This window comes from Pelmatolapia mariae, linkage group LG23 (assembly GCF_036321145.2).
Source record: "Pelmatolapia mariae isolate MD_Pm_ZW linkage group LG23, Pm_UMD_F_2, whole genome shotgun sequence".
Lineage (NCBI taxonomy): Eukaryota > Metazoa > Chordata > Actinopteri > Cichliformes > Cichlidae > Pelmatolapia > Pelmatolapia mariae.
The window spans coordinates 25,791,384-25,813,989 of NC_086246.1; the positions used below are offsets into that span (position 1 = coordinate 25,791,384).

The 22,606-nt window shown below is 40.6% G+C and overlaps 1 protein-coding gene across 4 annotated transcripts in view; it reads left to right on the top strand.

Moving 5' to 3' along the window:
* Positions 1–107: 107 nt before the first annotated feature.
* ptprnb (protein tyrosine phosphatase receptor type Nb) overlaps positions 108–22,606 on the top strand; it is a 39,804-nt gene continuing 17,305 nt past the window's right edge. The window contains exons 1-6 of one of the 4 annotated variants that reach the window (XM_063466363.1): positions 108–342; positions 13,766–13,816; positions 20,276–20,386; positions 21,405–21,510; positions 21,585–21,747; positions 21,964–22,366. In XM_063466363.1, coding sequence (XP_063322433.1) covers positions 243–342; positions 13,766–13,816; positions 20,276–20,386; positions 21,405–21,510; positions 21,585–21,747; positions 21,964–22,366 — 934 coding nt within the window. In that variant the 5' untranslated portion in view covers positions 108–242. The remainder of the gene's footprint in view (positions 343–13,765; positions 13,817–20,275; positions 20,387–21,404; positions 21,511–21,584; positions 21,748–21,963; positions 22,367–22,606) is intronic. The other 3 variants (XM_063466364.1, XM_063466365.1, XM_063466366.1) reach the window with 3 other exon arrangements.

Genomic DNA, 22,606 nt, shown 5'->3' on the forward strand with positions numbered 1-22,606 from the left:
CTACTTAAACTCTGGATTTAATGACGCTTTTAATGATGTTTCCTTTAGTTTTGCAGTTTAGCGCCTCCTGTGGCTAGGAATATCCACCCATCCCTCTTCGCTCTCTCTCTCGCTCTCTCTCTGCGTCTCTGTCTCTCAGCCTCACACTTCCTCTCCATCCCTCCTCCAGCAGCAGCTTCTCCTCAGACATGGAGAGCTGGTAGAAGCGCAGCAGCGGCGGCGGCTCTCCCCTCCTCGCTCCGATGGATGTTGGATGTACCATGCGGTCACCGCGGCTCTGGGCAGCTCTGTGCCTCCTCCTCCTCACCGCCTCTTGTCGGCTGTGCTCGGCCGCCCGACACGGTAAGAGAGTGGACGTGGATCTGATGCGATGTGATGGAGACAGATGCACTTCCCTCTTAATAAAGTGAATCTGTCCACCCTGCGACGCGCGGTGCGTAAATCACGATTTCCCCGAAGAGGAGCTCCCCGCTGTTAGTGACCGCAGCACTGAGCCGCCTCGCTGCACTTTGTGCTCACGTTTCACTTTCTTTGCAAAATTTTTTAAAGAGTGTAAAACATATTTTCATCGGCGTTTACTCAAATTCACAGCGGGGTTTGTGAAAGTTGCTCGTTGTCTCTACTGGATGTTTTTCAAATACGGTTGAACATAATCTGGATTCAGTGAGTTTTGCTCAGCTTTGACACTCCTGCATAAAAAAAGTGCAGAAAGTGAATAGAAATAACACATGAAGTGCCTGTTCTTGCATTTCCGTTTGCATTTCTCTGAGGTGTTTACCTCGGTGCTAAATTGCGTGAGTGACGCAAAAACTGTGACCAGGGGTCTGCTCGGATGTGTCTGAGCGCTCAGATGAATCATTTTGTTGATCACAAACAAACAGAGCCAAAACAACAGCAGCAGCAGGAGAGGCAGAGAGGGGGGGGGGGGGGGGGGCTGGGTTGGTTTGTTTTGGTTCACAGTTAATTTGCCTTCACAAGGAGCCAACATGATGATGATGTAGAAACTGACAGGGACTTATTTTCATGCAGGGGCCCTCTGAGGTCACAGCAAGATCCATGAGAATCCAGAGGAGCTAAAAGCCGGATCAAAACACCCTTCATTGTCTTTATGTGGAAATTTGTTTTGGCCACGCCGAACATCTGACTTGTAAATGCAAAGTAGAGTGACTGCCACAGTGTGAAAAATAGCAACAGCAGGAGTTCACACAGTCTGCTAACAGAGCAGCTTAAAAAGAGCCAAATGGACAAGACGTTTGCTGCCTGTTTTATTAAGCTGAGCATGAATCTAATAAAGCAGCAGTTAGAAACATTCATATCCAGACTACAGCACCTGCAGGTGCTCGGGCTGTTTGCACTGTGGTCTATAAAGATGCGCTTCATGAAGAAAATGATGTCTTTAAAAGCATTTATGGACTTTAGATCAGACATTATGAAGTCAGTAATGTGCATAAACGTACAGGAAGCCATTTAAAGCGAGCCTGCAGATCCTATTTTTCTTTACTGCTTTCTGTTTAGCCAGAGTTTTACTGACTGAGCTTAAGGCAGGGATTATATTCAGTTTGTGGACATGGAAACAAACCTGTGTGGACATCACGAGTAAGTAGTCATTCGTAGTAGGAGCAGCGATATGTGGCCTCAAAATTATATAACAACATTTCAAGAAAATGTGTGATAATTACATGTTTTCCATCCTTCTTTTCCAATGAGCTACTGACGCAGATAAGATAAGATAAGATGAGATAAGATGAGATAGCCCTTATTAGTCCCATAGTTCAGAAATTCACATTGTTACAGCAGCAGAGGGGACAAGGCAGGAATAAATAAATAAATAGATGATCCACTTCCTAATTTGAAGGATAAATCTAATGAAACAAGGTGCCAGCAGCATTATACCCACAGGCACAGCCTAATTAAATATAAGTGCAAAAGTAGCCCAGGTAGCATTTTCCCTGGAAAGTTTCAGTAAAAGTATAAAATAACTATTAAATTAAATATTGCTACTGATGAAGTTTGTCGTGCATACCAGGGTTAGTATAGGTAAGTAAAACTAGAGGTGAAAACCATTTTGGTTGAAAAATGAATAAATGAAAAAAACGTGTTTATTGACTGTTTGGTTGAGTAACACGTTCACAGGCATGACACAGCAGTGTCTATCTGGGAATTAGCAAAAAACCTAATGTTAGCTGGCGTGGTGCTAATGTGGTGAAAAACAGTGAAATAGCATCGGTATGTCGGCGTGTTTGGACACGAGCGTCTTCTATCAGTTACGGGAGGGTAAAATCAACCGAGTGTTTATTTATTGTAGTTTGCGTGGTAATATTTTATATTTGTGAGTGTGAGACAGCACCCATTATCTGCTGCTAATGGTATGTGCCATATTCATTAGTGATGGACGGGTGGAGGTTGACAGGTAGATTAGGGCTTCATCTGTGGTAATGCAGGCGTGGGTGTTGTTTTTAGATTTACTGGTCAATCTACGCTCCTACCATAACCAATGGTCACGAGCTCTGAGTGGTGACTACGGATACAAATGATTGAGGCTCAAATGAGCTCCCTTCATAGGCTCACCGGGTTTTCCCTTAAGAGGCAGGGTGAGGAGCTCAGGCTGCTACTTTACTACTTGTGTCAGAATCAGTCAGTGTAGGTGGTTCTGGGATTTAATTATAATGCCTCTTGGGAGCCTCCTTTTGGAGGTTTTCCAGGCACAGCTCAGACCTCGATGAGGAGATTATATATCTCACCTAGTCTGGGAATACCCCAAGACCCCTTAGGAGGAAGTGGAAGGTGTTGCTGAAAAAAAAAAAAGATTAAATAGCTGCTTAGCCTGCTGCCACCACGATCCAACTTTGAATAGGTGGGGATGGATGGATGGATGATGCAAAGTTCCAGTCTTGCTTCCTGTGCTTCTCATTTAAGAACCACTCAAAAACCTGCCAGTTAAGCTGCTTCACCCTGTGTGCAGTCACTGCAAATCGCCTTGCAACCCGCCTCCACTTCAGTGCCTGCTTTTCGTGTTGTTTCTGACTTAATCATTATCATATCTGTCGTCACTGATGTCAACAACTGAGAAACTCAATAGGACCAGAGAAATGATGGACACCTCTAAGAGACAGACAGATGTCCATAAATTGGCTCCAAACAAAAACAAGTCCTTGAAATGTGCTCTTGTAGGAGCATTTTGGGGTTCCTGAGCTCAGGCCTCTTTGTGTCTGATCACAAACGAATAACTACCGAAAGCTCGATTCAAATATTTTCAAAACTAGTGCTGGAGTATTTGGGTCAGGTAGACGCTGAACCGTAAATAAAATCTGTACATAAAGCAGCTTTAAAAGCAGCTCATTCTGACAGTTATGACTCATAACCAACCCCTCCATCAGTTCCGTCAGCTCCGTCTGCTTGCTGTAATTACAACAGCTCGCCGTTTCTTTGATGCACTAAACACGACGCAGTGTTTGAGCACCGCGGGCAGAGAGCAGCACAGAATGTTAAACCTTTCTCATCTCACCGTCCGCAGGCTTATTTATCTTCTCATAATCCAGGAAAAGGACATCATGCAGTTTGACTCATGACACATACCCCTGCAGAGATCTTAAATGTGTGTGATGCTCCTGAAGGGATCTGTTGAGTTGATGGATTTATGTTGTGGTTTTATAGATTTTTTTTAAAAAGTTTGTAGACAATGATGACTGGTGCTGTGCATGGAGGCAATGAGCTATGATTTAAATTTAAATTTTAATATCGTTGTTAGTGACTCTTTCTTCACTTAGAAAAGAAAACGTAATATGTATGTTGTAGCATACGTGTATTAACTGGCACCTTCTTAACTCAAGGGATGAACCAATGTTGTGTCTACACATAACAGACCATTTAAATTGTATCTTTAGATTCTTTGTTACTAGCAGCCTGTCACAAAAAAATAATTTGTTCCCATTTCCTAGTTTGACATAAGATAGTATTTTTGCATCAACAATGTGATTCCCAAAGAGCTATTAGCTGAAAACCTGGCATATATCAGCATGGTGAGGAATGTGTCCTTAGAAAACATAACTGTTCACTGAAGCATCTTCAGAAATGGTCTCAGTGGAAGGGCGACTGTCAGGAAGCTTTCTCATGGAAGGGAAACAGGAAGAAAAGGCTGAGGTATGAAAATTACACAAGAACTGGACGGAAAATCAGTGGAAACAAGTCTGATGGGGTGATGAATCCAAGTTTGAGATTTGAGATTTTGATCCATCGTCTGGAAAGCATCTGATTATCAACAGCTTCATCTTTCAGCCTGACAATGATCGCAAACACACTGCCAATGCAGTAAAATCATCCCTGGATAGAAAAACACACAGTGGAACTCTATCAGTCATGGATTGGCCTCCCCAGAGCCCGGACTTCAACATTATTACAAAGGTACTCTGTATGAAAATAAACATGATGATAGATTTTTCACTCTACTTCCATTTTATTAGTAATTTAAAAATGTAAACAATGGCAGTTATTTTAGCTCTGTAGCTTCATAACTGTAACAAAAAAGGGTATTCTTGTAATGAAAACCTGCCAGATCATCATAAATATACTCCTGCAGAGTCACATGTGGTAAAGGTTTTAATTATTTACACCTAATTATAAAGCTTCGGTGTCCCCCCAGAATAGCTGTAGGAGGTAGCTTGGGAGTGGCATCTCTGTTTACATAGTTAGCCCCATGATCCAGATCTGAATAAGCAGCAGAGGATGGATGGATCGAAAGATCTAAAATTGGTATTAAATGTACTTCTATATGCATTTGACAGACAAGAGGTTCAAAGAGTTAGAAGAAAACTGTGCATTGCACAAACAAGAACAGAAATAAAATAGCAAAGACACTGAATGTTTTCAGAGATACTGCTGGAATTATAGTTTGCAGACTTAAAGTCAGAGTTACTGTGGCTGCACCACCCAAATTAGGCAGAGAGAGGAAGTTATCACTGGCAGATCACCAAAACCTCCACGTTACTACAAAAAACCTTTCAATTGGACTCTGTGGCAGCAGGTTTCAGTTCATACAGTAAGGTGCTCACTACATGCTGAAGATCTCTATGTCTTCCTGTTAAAAGGTAGTTTTTTCTTTCCACTCTCGTCAAGTGCTTGCTCATAGAAGGTCATCTGATTGTTGGGGTTTTCACTCTAGTATTATAGGGTCTTTAACTTACAATATAAAGTGTGTTGAGGTGACTGCTGTTGTGATTTGGTGCTACATGAAGAAAACTGAATTGAACTGAACCATCTGGATAAGCCAGTGAAGTGTTGCAATAGCTTTGTGTGTCTCTGCAGTATATCGGAAAGAGGAAGAATGAAGAGCTTTCCCTCTGCAGTGAAGCATGGTGCTGGCTCAGTGCCACTTTGCTCCTGTCACGTAACACCCAACATGAGTTTCTGGAAGAAAACATCACACCATCAGAGCTCAAGCTCGAGTGTCGATTTACCCCAAGCTTACCTCGAAATCCATCAAGACCTGGTTGCAGATGAAGCCCTGGAATATTTCAGAGTGTCTACTGTGGAGGCATGACTTACATCTTGTATAGAAAATCTCTGCTTTGGATTTGAAGAAGGATGTGACAGAACTGGAAGCCTTTTCCAATGAGGAATGGTCTGAAATTCCTACGGAACACTGCCAATAGATGTTCTGGCAACCCAGCATGTTTGGAGCAGGTTGAAGCTCAGCAAAGGATTAATAACACTTGTCAAGTCGGTTGAAGCAGTTTTGTGGCTGCAGTATTCAGTAAAAGTATCATGTTCAATTTGGGAAAAACCACCCTTTTAATATTGGTTTAATAAAGACATTTAAACCACTCTTAGGTAATTGGATTCATACAAACAGCTCAATTATTGTAATTTATACCAATAAATCTAATATGCAGTAGGGGTTGAATAATTTTGCTTCCAACTATATGAGCCAGGTTTTGTTTCACACACCCTGCTTGTAAGGAGGCATTTTTCTGCTTGTTTTCACTGGATTTTATTCAAACTGTCAGTAAATCTTTCCTTTAAAATGCAGCGTGGCGAGCTCCAGTCAGAGTGATCAGTGCGAGCCGGTGTAAAAGTTCACAGGTCGACGGAGCCGAGAAGGGTCTCAACCCGGCTTCCACTGCTGCCAGTCAGCAGCAGCCCTCAGGTTTGCTCTGCTTCATCCAGGCTGACTCATTCCACCTTAAATATCCCACCCCGTCAGCCTGCAGAGCAGAGGACGAGTTCACAGTCACACCGCAGCGGCCACAAATGCCAGAAGCTCCATTATGAAAACGACACTGAATTCATCCAGTCTGACAGCCGGCTAATGGACAATAAAAGCAAAGTATGGACACTCTGATGATGACGATGGTGATGAGAGGCTGGAGTTCAGTAGATCCACAGCCTTTCATATGATGTTTTGGCAAAGCCGCATTTTTGTGTTGATTTTTCTAATTACTGCTGCTTTGAAATTAATATTATTACTACGATGCCCTCCACGATGAGCCATGTTCTCACCTTACACCTCCAGGGTTGGTTAAATTTATAGTATGCTTATAGTATTTATAGCATAATTTAGTAAAAGTCAAAGTCTTTAAGCTGAAGCTGAGATTTAAGTCCAATTTAAGTGAGTAAAATTTTAATATCAATTCTGAATAGGTTAAAGGAGAGAAGCCCCTGGGAAACTACGAAACGTAGAAACCTGTTTCCAAAACAGTTGGGCTGCCATGTGACATGTAAAAAAAAAAAAAAAAAAATGCAGTGACTGAAAATCTCATGAACCCATATTTTATTAAAAATAGAACACAGAAAACTTTTAAAATGTATAATTTTAAGAACAAAATAAGGACTTTTTTTTTTTTAATTTAATGGCATCTCATAAAGTTGGGACAGGGAAACAGCTGCTGGACTTTTGGGAGAGGAATGTTGTCCCATTCTTGTCTAATAGAGGATTCTAGCTGCTCAACAGTCCTAGGTCTCATAGTCTTTTTATTTCATGATGCTCCAAACATTCTCAGTTTATGCTGGACTGCAGGCAGGTCAATTCTACTATGAATCCATGTCGCTGTGACAGATCTAGTATGTTGCTAAGCATTGTCTTGGTGAGATATGTAAGGCCTTCTCTGAAAAAGACATTGACTGGACGGGAGCATATGTTTATACCTTTCAGCATTGATGGTGCCTTTCCAGATGTGCAAACTGCTCCAAAATTTCCTGCTCCAAGATTTTTGTTTTTGTTTTGTTTGTTTTGGGTTTTTTGCAGATCTGTGAACCTCTGCCTATCTTTACTTCTGAGAAACTCTGCCTCTCTAAGATGCTCTTTTTATAGCCAATCATGTTACTGCCAAGTTTCCAATTAATATCCTTGGGCAAGATACTAACCCCAAGTTGCTCTCCGATGCATCCATTGGTGTGTGAATGTTGGATAAGAAGCATTCGCGCATAGAAAAAAGTGCTTGTATGATTGTGCTAATGAGGCAAGTGAGTGCTTTGAGTGCTCAGTGGAGTAAAAAGGCACTATATAAGAACCAGTTTATAGAAGATCATCTGTTAGAGTGAATCTTCCTCACAGGTCTCCGATTTATAATCACCTTTATAAACTTTAGGTGTAGTTCAGTGTCAGTCAGTCAGAAATGAAGAAATAGGCCTCAAGCTCAGAGGGGTAAGTTCTTTGTGAGATTTCTTGTTCACAGGTGTGAACGCTTTGTTTTATTTTGCTTGAATTGATAAAAAGATCATTTTATGTCCAACAGAGATTAACGTCACCTTTCTAACATTTTGGACCTTTTTTCTCAAACGAAGATGAGACATTGAGAAAAAACATTCAGCCGGCGGTTAATCAGTGTTGAATGGTTTGCTGAGATGCCCATCTACAGTGCAGTTTTCTGCCATCATACTGTGACACTGTGATACTGTTTTCCCCAACCATCATTATTTGAACTGGGTTGTTTTGATGTTGTTTTCTATGGTTGTTTGTTTTCTTGAGTTGCTTCCAGATGTGAGAGCAAATGATTTCTTGTGGATTAGATCAAAACTCACATGAATGCATTTCGTCCTCACCCACCAGGGAAACCACAGATAGCCGTGTGGTTTCTAGTGTGTTCTTTGGAAATTAGCTGATCAGAAAGGGGCTTTGGTTCTGATGGCTGCGCTCCTGTACAGATGCCAAGATGGAGCCGGAGCTGTATGTGGCCTCGGAGGAGAGATACTATGTGATGTAGGGTAGAAAGCCAGACGGCGACTTTACACAGCATGTACTCTGTTTAATTAATGTGAGCTGAGGGGAGAAGTTTGCTGTTTGTTTGTTTCCCTGGAGAAACGTGCTACTGTGAGTGTGACAGGCTTTTCTGCTGAAACTGAATCATGCAGGAGAGCGTATGGCAGAGTCTGTTTCTATGACTCCGTGGGTTAAAACGCTTTCCAGGGGCACAGCTTCTAAATCAGTTCAGCTGCAGAAAATCTCCTTAAAATCTATGAGTGCTTTCTGTCTGTAAATGAGACACAGAGCTTCTTTTTCTTAAATCTGTAAAAAAGCAGCTTTGCAGATTTTTAAAAATGCTTTATAACCAGCATATTTGGGTGATGTGAGAGGAAAATTGGAAAGCCTCCACGTTTCCTGGGTTCTAGCTAATCCATAAAATCTCACCTGTCAGGCAGGTTCGGGTGCACCCTTTTGAACACCTCTTTGTGCGTGTCTTCCTTTGTTTTCTTTTACTGTATTTACTTTCTTCACATCAGCTTTCAAGATCATTTACAGATATTTCTTATCACTGTTGTGCTGATGATATTCTGTTTTATATCACTTTTTAAACCTCAGTGTGTTAATCAAGTTTTAATTGTACTGAATTGTTTGAATTTTATAAAATCCTGGATGTCAGTTTAACGAGAATAAAATAGAGATCTTTATTGCAAGCCTGGTCCACCCAAGTCCTTAGAAGTCTGAGTTCACCCTCCTTTTATTTTAACCCATCCACCAGGGATACATTTCGACATCCTATTATATCTAAATCTGAGATGGAGATTGTTTTTCATGCTCGTCCTTGACCACTGGAACTCACCAAACCTTCTTGGAGTGTCTCTAGCTTTGGTTCCTCATCAGATCAAATGTTCCCGTGTCACATCTCTGCTGATCTCACTGCGCTGGCTCCCCATTAAATTTAGAATTAAACTCAAATTTCTGGTGTTATGTGCCTGGCGAAATATAGATTAGCAAACTTTTGCAACAATATGTCACCAGCATCTTCTGATCAGCGTTTATTTACCATTCCCAAATCTTACCTAAAAGCCGAAGAATGTGACAGAGCCTTTGTATTTTGTGGCCCCCACTCTCTCAAACCCTCTGCCCTCCAGTCTACGATCTGTGAGCTCTGTGAACTCAAAAGGCAGCTGAAGTTCCACCTTTTTAAAATAGTGTTTGGGTAAAATTTCATTCCACATTTATTTCTTTTATTGTTGTTGTTAATTTTATTTTGATCCAAAACACCTTGGGATATCTTAAAGGGTGCTATTAAATAAATTTACTTACTTACTTCCTGCTTTTTGGGCATCATTTCTAGAATTCCAGTGACCTACTAATCCAGGTCTTTCCTCAGTTTGTCATGGAATAAAGAGGGAACAAGCCTTACTTGGCCATGAAGCTTTTTACGTTGCTACGTCACTAGTTGCTATGCTTGCCATCAAAGATTGTTCATCCACCTGTTTTCCAAATAAGTGCCCTGCAGTTTTTCCACACTTGACTCTAGTTTAGCCTTCATGTTATGTCACTTTATTCATCTGTCTGTTTTGTACAGTGCTTTCGATTTGGTTTGCATTTGTAATTAAGCTGCTGAGGTTTTGGTGTCCCGCATTTGGCTCCACCCTCCTGATTCCAGGCAGGAGATGCTGCTGAACGGCCCATGGGTGGGGCTCAACTCTCACTGCTTAACCTACAAGGAGCACAAGTTCTTTAAGCCATATGAAGCAGCAGTAGTACAAATAAAAAAGGAGATGAAAAATAAAAGTCAGAATCGATCGATGAGTTGGTGCAGGCTCTTTTTTCCCCTCTTTGGTTTATTGTGCCACTGATGAAATCCACAGAGATGATGCGTCAGTGAAAGGGAGAGAGCGATGGCTGAGCCTCAGAGCGAGCTAGAAAGTGATCGAAATGAAACAGAGAAATTTCTGCTTCTAATGAAAAAGAAACAGATTGGCTGTGAGCGAGCAGAATAATAAGAGATGGAGGCGAGATATTACCTAGTCCCTGTTTCTATAAACAGAAACAAAATTAAGACATTTTTCTAAAGTCACCTGTGTAAAAACAGCGATCACTGTATCAGAAGAGTCAGTTGAATACTATTCATTGCAGGAAAAACACAAATACTGCTGTGGCTCTACCCGTCAGGATTTGTGCTGGCTATAGTGTTAGCTGGTTTTTGTTTATTGCCTGTTTTACTATAAATGGCTTATTTCTTGCTTGTTTTCTATTAGGTTTACCTCTGGGGCTACCCACCATCACCTGAGAGGAATTACTTTCATTTTGTCTCATTTCCCTCCTGTTTTTCAGTCTATGCTGTATAGACCATCCTGCCTTCCTTTTTACTCTTGTCAAGATAATTGTTGAAGCTCCTCTTGTTTATTTGGATTTATCATTTTTATCTTATTTATTCCAGTATTTCTATTTATGCTTTCCTTTTGGCCTTTGATTTCAGCCCAATAAAAGGCTTGTTTTTTGTTCAATTTTGTCTTCATTTCGGCCTTCTCCACATCTAACGTTTTAGGTACACATGACATATTTCACCTCACTTTAGTTTTATTTAAACAGTACCAGCTCGCAGCAAGAGTCATCTCAAAATGCTTTGTACTTTGGGGTAAAAAACCTACAATAGCACAGAGAAACCCAAACAATCAGACGATCCCATACGAGCAACAGTTGGCGACAGTGGGGAGGAAGAACTCCTATATACTGTATTCCATGTATGTTTGCACATGTTTCAATAAAATGCAGTACCTATTTCCTATTTTCCTAACAAATAAATGAGGGGTGGCTCAAGACTTTTCCAGAGCACAGTAAGACGCAAGAAAATCTACTGTAAAAACACGTTTTAAGATTGTATGTAGTATTGACTAAGGCAATGGTGATTATGATTTTTGCCGTAACCAAGAAGTTTTAGTGCCATGTTTCTTCCTACCGCAGCTTTAAGTGGATGGAGGCTGTTGCAGTGTTGAGTGTCTCTAACCTTCACTGTAATTATTAATCTGTTGGCTACTTAGCATGCAGAGCGTTACCAGCAATTCACCAGCAAAGTCAATCCAGACTTTGTAGTACTACAATTTTTAAGTTTGGTAGGAGTATTTTATGGTTAACTCATCGTCTGTGTATTCAGCTAATGATAATAGAGCATGTCTTTTTTTAAAAGAATAGTATTACCTGTGTATTTGAAACAAAACCTCAACAAGCAAAAATAATGTTGCGTAATAAGCATCAACAAATCATTTGTAAAAAATAAAAAGGATTTTCTGATGCACGAAAGCTAAAAAAACATCTCCTCTTTTAAGTTTGACTTACTTTGAAAGTTAATTTATTTATCTTTTTAATACTTCCATATCAATGACGGCAATCAGCCACCCATTCTGGATGGTTAATTCATAGTTTAATTTATTCTCTTGTTCTGGTTTCTCCTCTGTGTGGATTTCTTATTCTTCTCTCATTTTAAGCTGATTTAATTTTGGGGTTTTTTGTTGTTGTTTTTTTTTACTAAATTTAATTCTGATCTGCTTCGAGAGCCTCACATGAAATTGAACAAACTGATCAGGGTGGAGATTTTTCACAGTGCATCCATCACTCTGCTCATTACGGACTTAATTACACTGAAATTCCTTCTAATTAGCCAGCAACGTCGCATTTCAGAGGCGGATTGAGTGACTGAAATCTTCATGAAACAGTCGAAAGGAGGTTATGGATGGATGAATGGATGGGTGTGTGGGTGGTGGAGAAAGAACAAAGCAGAGATTAGTCATCAGTGTGGAGTTTGGTCAGAGGGGTGACGAACAGATGGATGGACGGATGGAGATCTCTCCGCTCTATGTTTAGCCCTGTGTCAGATTTCTGCTTTAATGGAGATTCCCTCTGTGATATCTGCAGCAGAGGCAGCTTGTTTGTGTCGTCATGTAGTCAATACTCAGGCGGACTTTTTATAGATTAAAGGTGAAGCAGAAGAAAAGCCTTGGGATTTAAGAAAATAGCAAAATAACACTGATATTTACCTAAAGGGTCCTTTTGCACAGTTTCATGGTCGCTTCCCTGCTGTGTGATACTGACATCCTCCTTATAGATGGTATTTTTTGTGTTTCTCCGGCATTGGCCTCAAGTCGTAGCAAAAACAGAAATACCACAGTGGGCAGTCGTCTTCTCTGATAGATGCAAAAACACCCCCACTAGGAAACACCAGAAGCTTGAAGCACAAAAAAAGAAAATAAGTAGTTCAACAACACCAGAAAAGATTGATGTTATTTGATGCTGTTATCTGTAGAAATATATATGGCGGGGGCTCACAAAGTGGCTTGCAGATGTGCATATGTATGTGCAGCTCTGGTTGTTTGTCATTTATTGGAATGATGCATTAAAGCAGCAGTAGTGTGACTGGGCCTTTTTTATATTAATCACAGTTTACAATATAAACATAGCACTGTAAAAAATTTACCTCAAAACTTGCAACTGAGACTTTAATCGTAGCAGTAAAATGTTTGATGAAGCCATAGATCAAGAGAGAAGTTTGCCCATTTTCTTACAGACTTTATCTTTTAATCACACCAGATGAGTCGCCCCCTGCTGGACATTAGGAAGGCTGTGGCTTAAGCCACAGCCTTAAGCCATTTGCTTAAGGCTGTGGCTTAAGCCATTTGTATTTACAACTCACTGCAGTCTACTGCTGCTGACAAATTATGAGTTAAAAATGAAGGTTAAATGTTTAATTTGTGAGCACTGAACAAGAAAACAAAAAGCATATATGAAAGAAGCAATTGCAGAAGCTTTGCCGCTAATCCACCCGACCTCTAATGACAATTAGGTCACAAACTTTTTGGGCTGATGGAAAAAAACTCTGCTATTCTTATCTGAACCGACCCACGTGCCATACCCTGTTCTAAGGCTGTGTGTTTATCAGAGCTGCTGCAAACGTCTGTGGGATTTTGAATGGCGTTTCTGACACTGGAAGTTTCATTTTGTCACTCGAGAGCTGAGAAAGCTATTAAAGTCTGAATTTTTGTTTGTCCTGACAGCTCAGATGGCGGAAGCTAAGTTGGCGGGCAGGCGGGCTGTATGCTGCATGGCAATGTGCATTTTCTCAAGTTATAAATGGGTACTATACAGAGGATTATATAAATGCTTAATGACTATCCAACTCAAACAGACATAAATAAACAGAGCAGAGCGAGTGGCTTCACGTCTGCAGCTGTTTACTGCCTCGCAACAGATTAAGCCCGGGAAAAGGTCAACTGTAACGTACACACATGCACACAGATCCATCCGGACTCTTAGCAACACAATATTGATGTCCAACACAATGTAGCTCTCTCTCTGTCCCTGGGGGTTTCCCTGCCTCATTTCTGGCTCTGTTTGAGTCCTGCAATTAAAAAGAAACACAAATTAGTTCATGTTTGACAAACTGGAACCGAAAACCCTTTTAAGGGTTCTTAAAGTCTTGAAACAGCCATCAAAGGTTAGGAAAATGTGAAGAACTGACAGAAATGGTCAGTTTTATAGGCTGGTTGTCTTTGAATTCTTATGCATCTTCTAAATTTGTGTCTGCAGGTTGCTTGTTTGAGAAGAAACTGTGTCCCAGAGATCAGCTGTGCAGTGATGGTGAGTATCAGCTCTTTAATCCAAATTCATACAACACCTTAGACCCGTTAGATCAGTTACTGTTCAATTCAGTTCTGTTTTATTTATATAGCGCCAAATCACAACAGCAGTTGCCTCAAGGTGCTTCATATTATAAGGTAAAGACCTTAAAATAAAAGAGAGGAAAAACCCAACAATGAAACGACCCCTTGTGAGAACATTAATTACCTCCATTACCAGTTTTAGATTCAGTGCTCTTGTTTCATGTGGCTCCTGCTCACAGTGTCAGACTATGGGAGGTTTTTCTTTGAATTCATATAAATGGAGTTTCATAGGTTTTGCAGCTCTTTGGTTCAAAAGGGTTTATCACAAAAGTCTGGACGATGTAGAGTTGGTGCAAAATTTCACTGCAATATCTCATCATCTTCAAGCTGGGCTGGAAAATGCAGAAGTACCAAAAAACTGCAGGTCCTCTAACAGCCACTTGAGGCCGCCACCTAAAGTGAGTCAACCCCCATAGACCCCCATGTTAAATTGGTCAACTTTACAGAAGACAGGTTTGGACTCTATGGATACATTCTTCCTTCATAGCAACATTGCACTGGGTGATTTTTTTAAAGATTACTTATAATTCTCCACTTTGAATTTTATTAAGGCTTAAAGTCACGGGCTCTTTGATTGACAGGTGAGTGTTGACACAGGCGGCTGTAGCTTCTAGCTGTCTGCTTGCTGATACAGACGGTCCAAAAACTCTGTGCTCCAGTTTTGGTGAGTGAAATGGTAGAATTTTATTGATCTCGTATTTAGAGCAATGCTGAGGCACAGCCACTGATAGATCCAGAAGAACCCACTGGAGACATTATATATACATACTGTCTTGTGTGGAAGTGGCAAGAGTTCCTGGGGAGCGTGGAACACCTGCTCATCTTCAGATAAGATAATGGATGAATATGTCGCACCAATTAGCTGTTATCTGTGTCCAAGCATTGTGTCAATAGAGTTTATGAATCCAGCTCACTAACCAAGTTAATTAGCCTTCACTGATAACATGCACTCCATGCTCTCTGGTGGCCAGAACACTAACATTGACTCTTTGAGAAACCAACAGGTGATGAAATCTTTTACTTATATCAGGTCATTGTATCCACTTTATGATTTTCCAGTTGTTATCCCATAAATCAAAACTGTGCAACATTATGAAGAAGTAACAAACTCGTTCTCTTATATGTAAAAGATTGATTTCAGGTCAAAGCTGCTGTTCTGCAGTTTGAGATTCATATTTCTATTTACGGTGCTGTGTCTTCACTTTCAGCACTTTCACTTTATCTTCATGTAGAGTATTATTGTACTTCCACTTTCAACATGAATACTGTGAATACTAAATAAGTTCCTTTACTTTAAACTCAAAAACTACAAATTTAAAACTACAAACCCAGTCTTGTTTTAATTAAAAGGGAAGCTAGACTGTTTCAGCTTGTAGGTCTTAATGTTTTCATCGTTTCAAAGATTTTAAATTCTTAATACATAACTTGACCCGTGAAGGCTGCTGTTACTTTGCATTGCATTCTGGGTCGCTGATGTAAACTGGTGGCATTTCAAAGCTATGATCACAGAGCTGCTATTTCTCAGGGACGGGAGTTTACATGCATCCATGAACATAATCAGTGATCCATGGTCGCCTACACGGTATTGAAAGTCCAACTTTAGGTCATCACATACAATCCTATTAAAGGAATTTTAATAGGATACTATAAATACTGCTACTAATAAAAAGAATAAAAAGAATACTTAGAGTATTAAATTGTCAATAAAACAAGCAGGATGTTCCCTAAAGTACATCATTAATTTTTGTAATGAAACTCAGATAAAAGGCATGTTTACCAGGACAAACCATTGTGGCAGTGGCCAGTCTATATTTATTTATTTATTTATTTTCATAGTTCTTTTTAATTCTTCTGCTTGGGTTACCTGACCCTTTAAACAAACTTCCTCCTCAGTAGGGAGCTCATATTTACGGTAACCTGAATGCAGCATAATGGGAATAGTAAATTGAGTGAAAGTGACTGATCCCAGCAGGCTCCCGTTACCGCGGCACGCTTCAGGAAGCTCTGGCACGTCCCCTGTCCATCACGCAGCCTGGAGCCGATCAGATATCACGCCTTTGACGGCTCTGCTTATAATCGCTCACTGGGTTTCCTGTTTCCTCCCTGCCTTTTCAAACATTTTGAGGTTGTCGTTACGAGAGCATGCGCACGGGCGTGCACCTGAAAGGGCATTATTGATGGCATGTTACCCCTTCCTCCCCGAGGATGTTTTGTTCCTTGTTTTTCCTTGAGGTGGAACATGTCGTGCCAAACTTTTGATGAATCCAAGAACGAGGCTTTGTGAGAACACGCAGCTCGTTTTCTCAGCCTGGAACGTCTGAACTGAATATTCACGTAAACTGAAATAATTTCAAGACCTTTGGGGAAAAAAAGAACAAATCTGATGGATTTAAACATGTTTAAAGTTATTCTAGACTGCTTAATGATTTTCATTTTTTATGTCCTTAAACATCTGCAGTTCAGAATAATGATTACGAATCAATTTACTACCAAACTTCATTCAAAAATCCTCTCATTTTGTGTGTCTGACCATTTGTAGTCTTACAACATTAAGATTCATCAAAAATGTAGGAGTCTTCATAAAAAACACCCACTTTGAAGGTCCTTTTTTTGAAGATGTAATTATTTCAGCCTGTGTCATCATGTATAAGAGGAAAACACCCAGACTGCAGTTTAAAAACAGCCCATTTTATGTGCTTAAGCACCTGTAATCACACATTTCCAGACTTCATGAATACATCAAAAGTGACTCACCCCAGTGGTTTCAGTTTGGTGCTTTTTCTTGTGAAGTTTCATAAAATGGCTCACAATGAACAAAATAACCCATTTGGTGTGTCCTTTTTATTCACCCACAGTTTGTGTTCACCATCTGGAGGGTTTGAATAAAACAGGTTTAGCTCCAGTCTGAGGTAAAAGGATTGCAGAAGGCATCTGTAATCTGTGCAGAAATTGCTTAAATGCCAGACTGAATTTTGCACGCTGCCCATTTTGTGTGCTTTTCATGACATATCCATGCCTCAAAACCTGTGCTCAGAATATTTTGTTATGCATAAAAATGATCATTTCTGTGTCCGTAGATGTGCAGTATTTAGAGTGTACAAAAAAAGACATCTTTAAAAACTTTAATCATTTCTAATCTGGGTTGAAATGCTTGAATAACACACTCACACACTCTCTCTCTCTCTCACACACGGAAAGTAATGATTGAATGGAAACGATTATAAATACTTTGACCACTCTGAGTCTGCGTCTTCTCTGTCCAGTAGAAGAATAAAAAGAATCGGGTTCAATAACAAACACATTCTAGATTTCATTCATGAAAAGGTCATTTTGAGTACTTTCTTTCTTTTCTAGTTCGTATGAGGTCAAATAAAAATATTTCACAGTAAAGTAATAAAGTGATCCAGACTGAAAGACTAAAAATAGGGTTGAATGTCATCAGTGCAATAGCATTAGCACACCCTGGGTTGTTTAATTGTCCTTAACAAAGTCCCGGTCCTGGGTTTGAATCCACTGTCGGTCTGCCTGGGTTCTTCGTGTGTACCTGAAAAGAAAAGCTTGTTAGGTTAACTGGTGATTCTGAACTGGCGATCTGTCCGGAGTGGCCGCTGCCTTTCAGACACTTGTCCTGGATTGCATAAGCGAGAGTGGATGGATGGAAAAAGACACACTGTGTGCAACCTCTGCTGTGTGTAAATAAAACAAGCTGCAGTCTCACCAAAAAACAATAGAAGCTTTATTCATTTGCTGTCTGAGTTTTCACAGCAACTCCAAGCCAGTATACTCCTGACTAGTTCTGGTTAAATGGCCGCATAAACGAGTGTTTCATGAAGGGCGACCGACATCAAATCAAATCAAAGTCAAATCAAACATGCAGACTGTCAAGAATGAGATTTCCATACCGGGTCATCGGTCAGGACACGGGTTAATACTGTGCTACTGTTGGCTAAGGACTAAGGAAGAGGCGAGGGGGAAGGCACGTTAGGAGGCAGTGAGAGAGAAGGAAAGGAAAGAGTGTGGAGATGACAGTAGGGACTCTGAACGTAGACACTTGTGCTGGTAAAGGAAGAGACCTAGAGCAGGCCCAAGGACAGGCTGGATTAATTTAATCCAATTCAATTTTATTTATATGGCACCAAATCACAACAACAGTCACCTCAAGTCGCTTTATATAGTGATGTAAACACCCTACAATAACCCAGACAATCAAATTCCCCCCTTTGAGCAAGCACTTGGCGACAGTCGGAAGGAAAACTCCCTTTTAACAGGAAGAAACCTATGGCAGAACCAGGCTCAGGGAGGGGCGGTCATCTGCTCCAACCGTACTGCAACTGGTTGGGGGTGAGGGAGGGGAGACAGGATGAAAGCCAGAGATGAATAATTGCATCTCCTGGCTGGACTGGGAAAGCCTCTGTGTTCTGATTAGGCTGCTGCCCCCACAATCTGGATAAGTGGAAGAAAAAGGATGGACGGAAAAGCTTGAATACAGAAGAACAATCTATTTTAATCCCAGTGACATCATCGTGTCTGCTTTTCTTTCATCTGCAGACTTGATTAAATGGTATTTTTAGAAAAACTGTTGAAATTTGTGTCCTTAAACATCTGCAATATGTTTTCAGTCTCTGTAGTGATGAAATCAAAGAAAAGTGTTTCAAGAGTCTAAAAATAGAGAGACTGTTTTAAAGCTTTGATCATGTTTGTTTAAAAGCTTCAATGGGAGAGAACATTTTACTGCATTTAAAAAAAATGCACTTAAACATCTGTAGTTGTGCATTTTGAGTTTACTAAATGTGATTCAGGACTGTGTAAGACAAAGACGTCTTTTGTAGCTTTAAATATTTGTAACTTGTGTTACACTTCTTATCTTGTAACATCTGTAATCTTAAAAAAAAAACTTCCCTCACGTAACTGCCTGCACCTCTGCAGACGTCACCGTTCAATTTGAGCAGCTGATGGATGTTTGTGAGTGTTGTGCTGAAGTATGAGTGTAAAAATTATTTTTCTATGAGCTGCGTCAGTTGGGCAATAAGATTTTTTTTTTTTTTTTAATGACAGGAAGTAAGGGAAGCGACGTCAAGATGGAGAAAGAGATGAAGATAAACAGAGTAATGCAAGAGGAAAAGAGTAAACGAGGTCTCCCTCCGTCAGACGGCTCTCAGCCAATCGGCCTGCGATTGGCTGAGAGCCGTCTCTATGACAACAGTGACATCACTTGCCTGACGACCGTGTGTCTCCCTTGTGTGTGTGTGTGTGTGTGTGTGTGTGTGTGTGTGTGTGTGTGTGTGTGAGATGGAGACAGAGGTGATGACTCACCACAGCCCACACACAAAAACACCACCACAGTGAGTGTGTGTGTGTTACATCTATGAAGCCAAGTGTGTGTTTGTACACGTGTGTGTGCATGTGCTGTGTTCGTGTTTACATGCATTACATACAGCATGTGTAGTGTACATTATTGATGAGCACCTGTACAGTACGTTCCTGCTGCTGTCCTGGTAAACACAGAGCAGTTCCTTGTTTTTGTTCTTCTCATTCTTCTTCTACAAGGACAGAAAACAGCATTTAAACTGCAAAGTACGGTGGCCCTGAGGGCTCAAAACAAACCCAGCTGAGAAAAACACAAGCTAAGAAATCTGAAGTGAGAAAATTGCAAAATGCTGAAACATTGAAAGAATGTTTAACCCAATGTAGCTTCTGGGTGTGAAAGGACAAGCAATGCTGAAGTACCTTAAACTTACATTCTTTTTAATGGTCAGCAGGTCAGTCCTCTGGTCCACGGGTACCAAACTGGAATATGAGACGGGAAGGTGCCCACAAAATTTCACCTTTATATTAGTCACCATGGTAGGGGTTTTAGGGCTAGAAGTGAACATATTTGGGCAAAACAGCCAACATTGGCTCTCACAGTAATCCATGCTGTAAAGCTACGTTTTGCTGCTTCTTTATAAGGGAATTTTGCCTTCCCACTGTCACCAAGTGCTTGCTCATAGGGGGCCAACTGATTGCTGGGTTTACATCTGTATCATTGTAGGGTCTTTGCCTTACAAGCCAAAGAACATTGAGGAGACTGTTGTTCTGATTTGGTGGTATATAAATAAAACTGAATTGAATCAATTTATTGAGTCTATGGGGATTGACTGACTTCTGGAGCCATGCTGACGCGGACATTACAGAACTGCTGGTTTCATTTTTCATGGGTTCTTTCATTGCCCTGCCTCTTCAGTAAGTTCAGTTTAGTAGATCTTTGCTGACAGACAAACAAACCAACTTATGGCTCCTGCTTTAAAAATGCACATACATTTTTCATGGTGTGTTGATGTGTGGAGTTTTTTGGTTGCTGTCATGTTTGGCAACAGCAGAATTTCTTTCTGTGCAGATGGTTTGTTTGGACAGTGCCAGGCTCCTCATCAGGAACCCGTCCAGTATCAGGTGTCTGTACCCGTCCTGCACAAACTGCAGGAAGTCCTCAAAGACCTGATGGTTCAGGGTGAGTCTCTGAATACAGCGGCATACTTTTAATTCAGCTCATGTGCACTAAAACAGAAGGGGGAATATGGTTTCCTCTTTTATGTCTTTGTGCTCATTGCATGTGTAACAATTTTTTGGCTCAGTATTATTATTATTTCTTTTTAGTCTTTGTTTATCTATGTGTTATAATTTAGCTATATTTTGGGTATTTGCAAATATCCACGTCTACATTTATAACAGCCAATAAATGGTCATTTTGTTCACCATAGGGCACGCTGCAACTACCCCGTTAACATCACAGAGTCTGGCATAAATAAGTAAATAAATAACTATGCATAACAAGTGTTAGGGAACTCTGTTTATGTGTTTGAAAGAAGGAGAATATCTGTCGATATATTGGATTGTTTTTAACAATCACCAAATATCAGTATTAGCATTGGTCTAAAAACAAATCCTCTATTAATTGGGATTTATTTCTTGTATTTTGCTTTCTGTGGCCATCGGTTCTGGTTAATTTTGTCTTAAAGTCATCACTTTTTGTCATTAAGTGGTCTTTTATTTCTTTTTGTAGTCCTTTTTTGTCCATTTCATGTAGCTTTGCCATTTTTAAAGTCGTTTGGGGCTCTTTTTTTTTGGTGCTTTGTGCTAATTTTGCCCGCCCTCATCTTGTCGCTCTTTATATTCACAGATTGTTTTTCTGGTGGTTTAGTATCTTTTTGTGGTCATGTTGTAGTCATTTTTTGTCATTTTTACACATTTTTTCTCTATCTGTATTAATTTGGCATCTGTAAGTGGTTGTTTGATCTTTTTTGTCATCATTTTTGCCTTTTGCCTTCATTTTGTATTATGCTGTGATTATCCTTTGGTTCTTTTTAGTAATTCTGCATCTTCTAGTCACCTTTTGGACATTTTGTGTTATCACTTTTTGTTCTTTAATGGTTTCATAGTGTTCTTTTAGCAATTTTTGCTCCCTCATTGCAGTTGGTTTTTTTTTTGTGCTGTCACTCTTGGTAATATTTCTACATGTGGCTTCACAGGTCTTAACTGGAAGGATGACATGACCCAGGCAATCATCAGCCGAGAGCTGAGCCAAGTTCCCACTGCTGAAACCCACTCTAAACTTAATGAGAAGTCACCCAAACTGTAAGAAGAACTTTATTATCATTAAAATCGGGAGGCTAGCATCTTAGACAAGACTGAGCTGTTTTATTTCTTAGGTCCTCCAGGTTGCTGGGCCCCAGTCCACAGAGGGATCAGGGTCCTGAAGATCAAGCTGACCCCAAGATGATGCAGCAGTATGCGGACTACATGGTCCTCAATCCCTCCCGGTCTTCTGTCCACATGCAGACACCCCTGCTGGACCCATACACCTACCACAAGGTGGGAGGAATGTTCAGGCAAACACTTCAAAATAGTTTACTGAAACCCTGCTGCAATATTTTATTATGCAGGGGAAAATCCCTGATGTGCACAGACCTGACAAGTTTAAACCAGAACATCTCTGAAAGCAATACAGTTATTCTACTTTTGTGTTTTTCTGCCCCCTAGTGGCCAAAGCAGCACATGTCTGTTGTGTCTGTGTGTGTGTTGTTGCAGCAGCAGTACGGCTACCAGGAGGAGGAGGAGCGCTCCCTCAACTCTCTGGATGATAACCCGGCCTTCCCGCTCCATCCCTCCTCCTATCGCTCCAGATCTCGAGGAAGTCCTCTGGACCGAGACCGGCAGCTCCTCCAGGACCTAGTGTCCTTTTACCTCACTTCTCCTTCCTCCTCTTCTTCTTCCTCTTCCTCACCTGTTCAGTCTCTTCCCCGCCACAGAGGAGCAGTAGCAGCAGCAGCTGGCCTCCCATCCTCACTGTCCTCCTCATCTTCTTCCTCATTTTTCCCGGAGCTGGACTTCCCTCTGGACTATGGTGAGGACTACGTTTCCCAGGTTGCACAGCAGGAGCCAGCAGAGAAGAAGGCACAGGATGAGTACGATGCCCTGTCAGGACTGGATGGTGAGCGAGACAAGAAAAGAAGACAAGTCATTATTTCTTTTGTCCATCGTCTTTATTTTTTGTGTACTCCTTTTTTTTATTGTGTGTGTGTGTGTGTGTGTGTTTGTGTGTCTTTCTTCTCACTTTTTCCTTTTTTTTTTCCTTTTTCAGGGAAATGTTTGTAAATTTTTACAAACATGGTTGTTTTTTGGCTCTGTCGTAAGTTTGTGTCTCTTTTCAGTAACTTTTTATTGTCTGTTT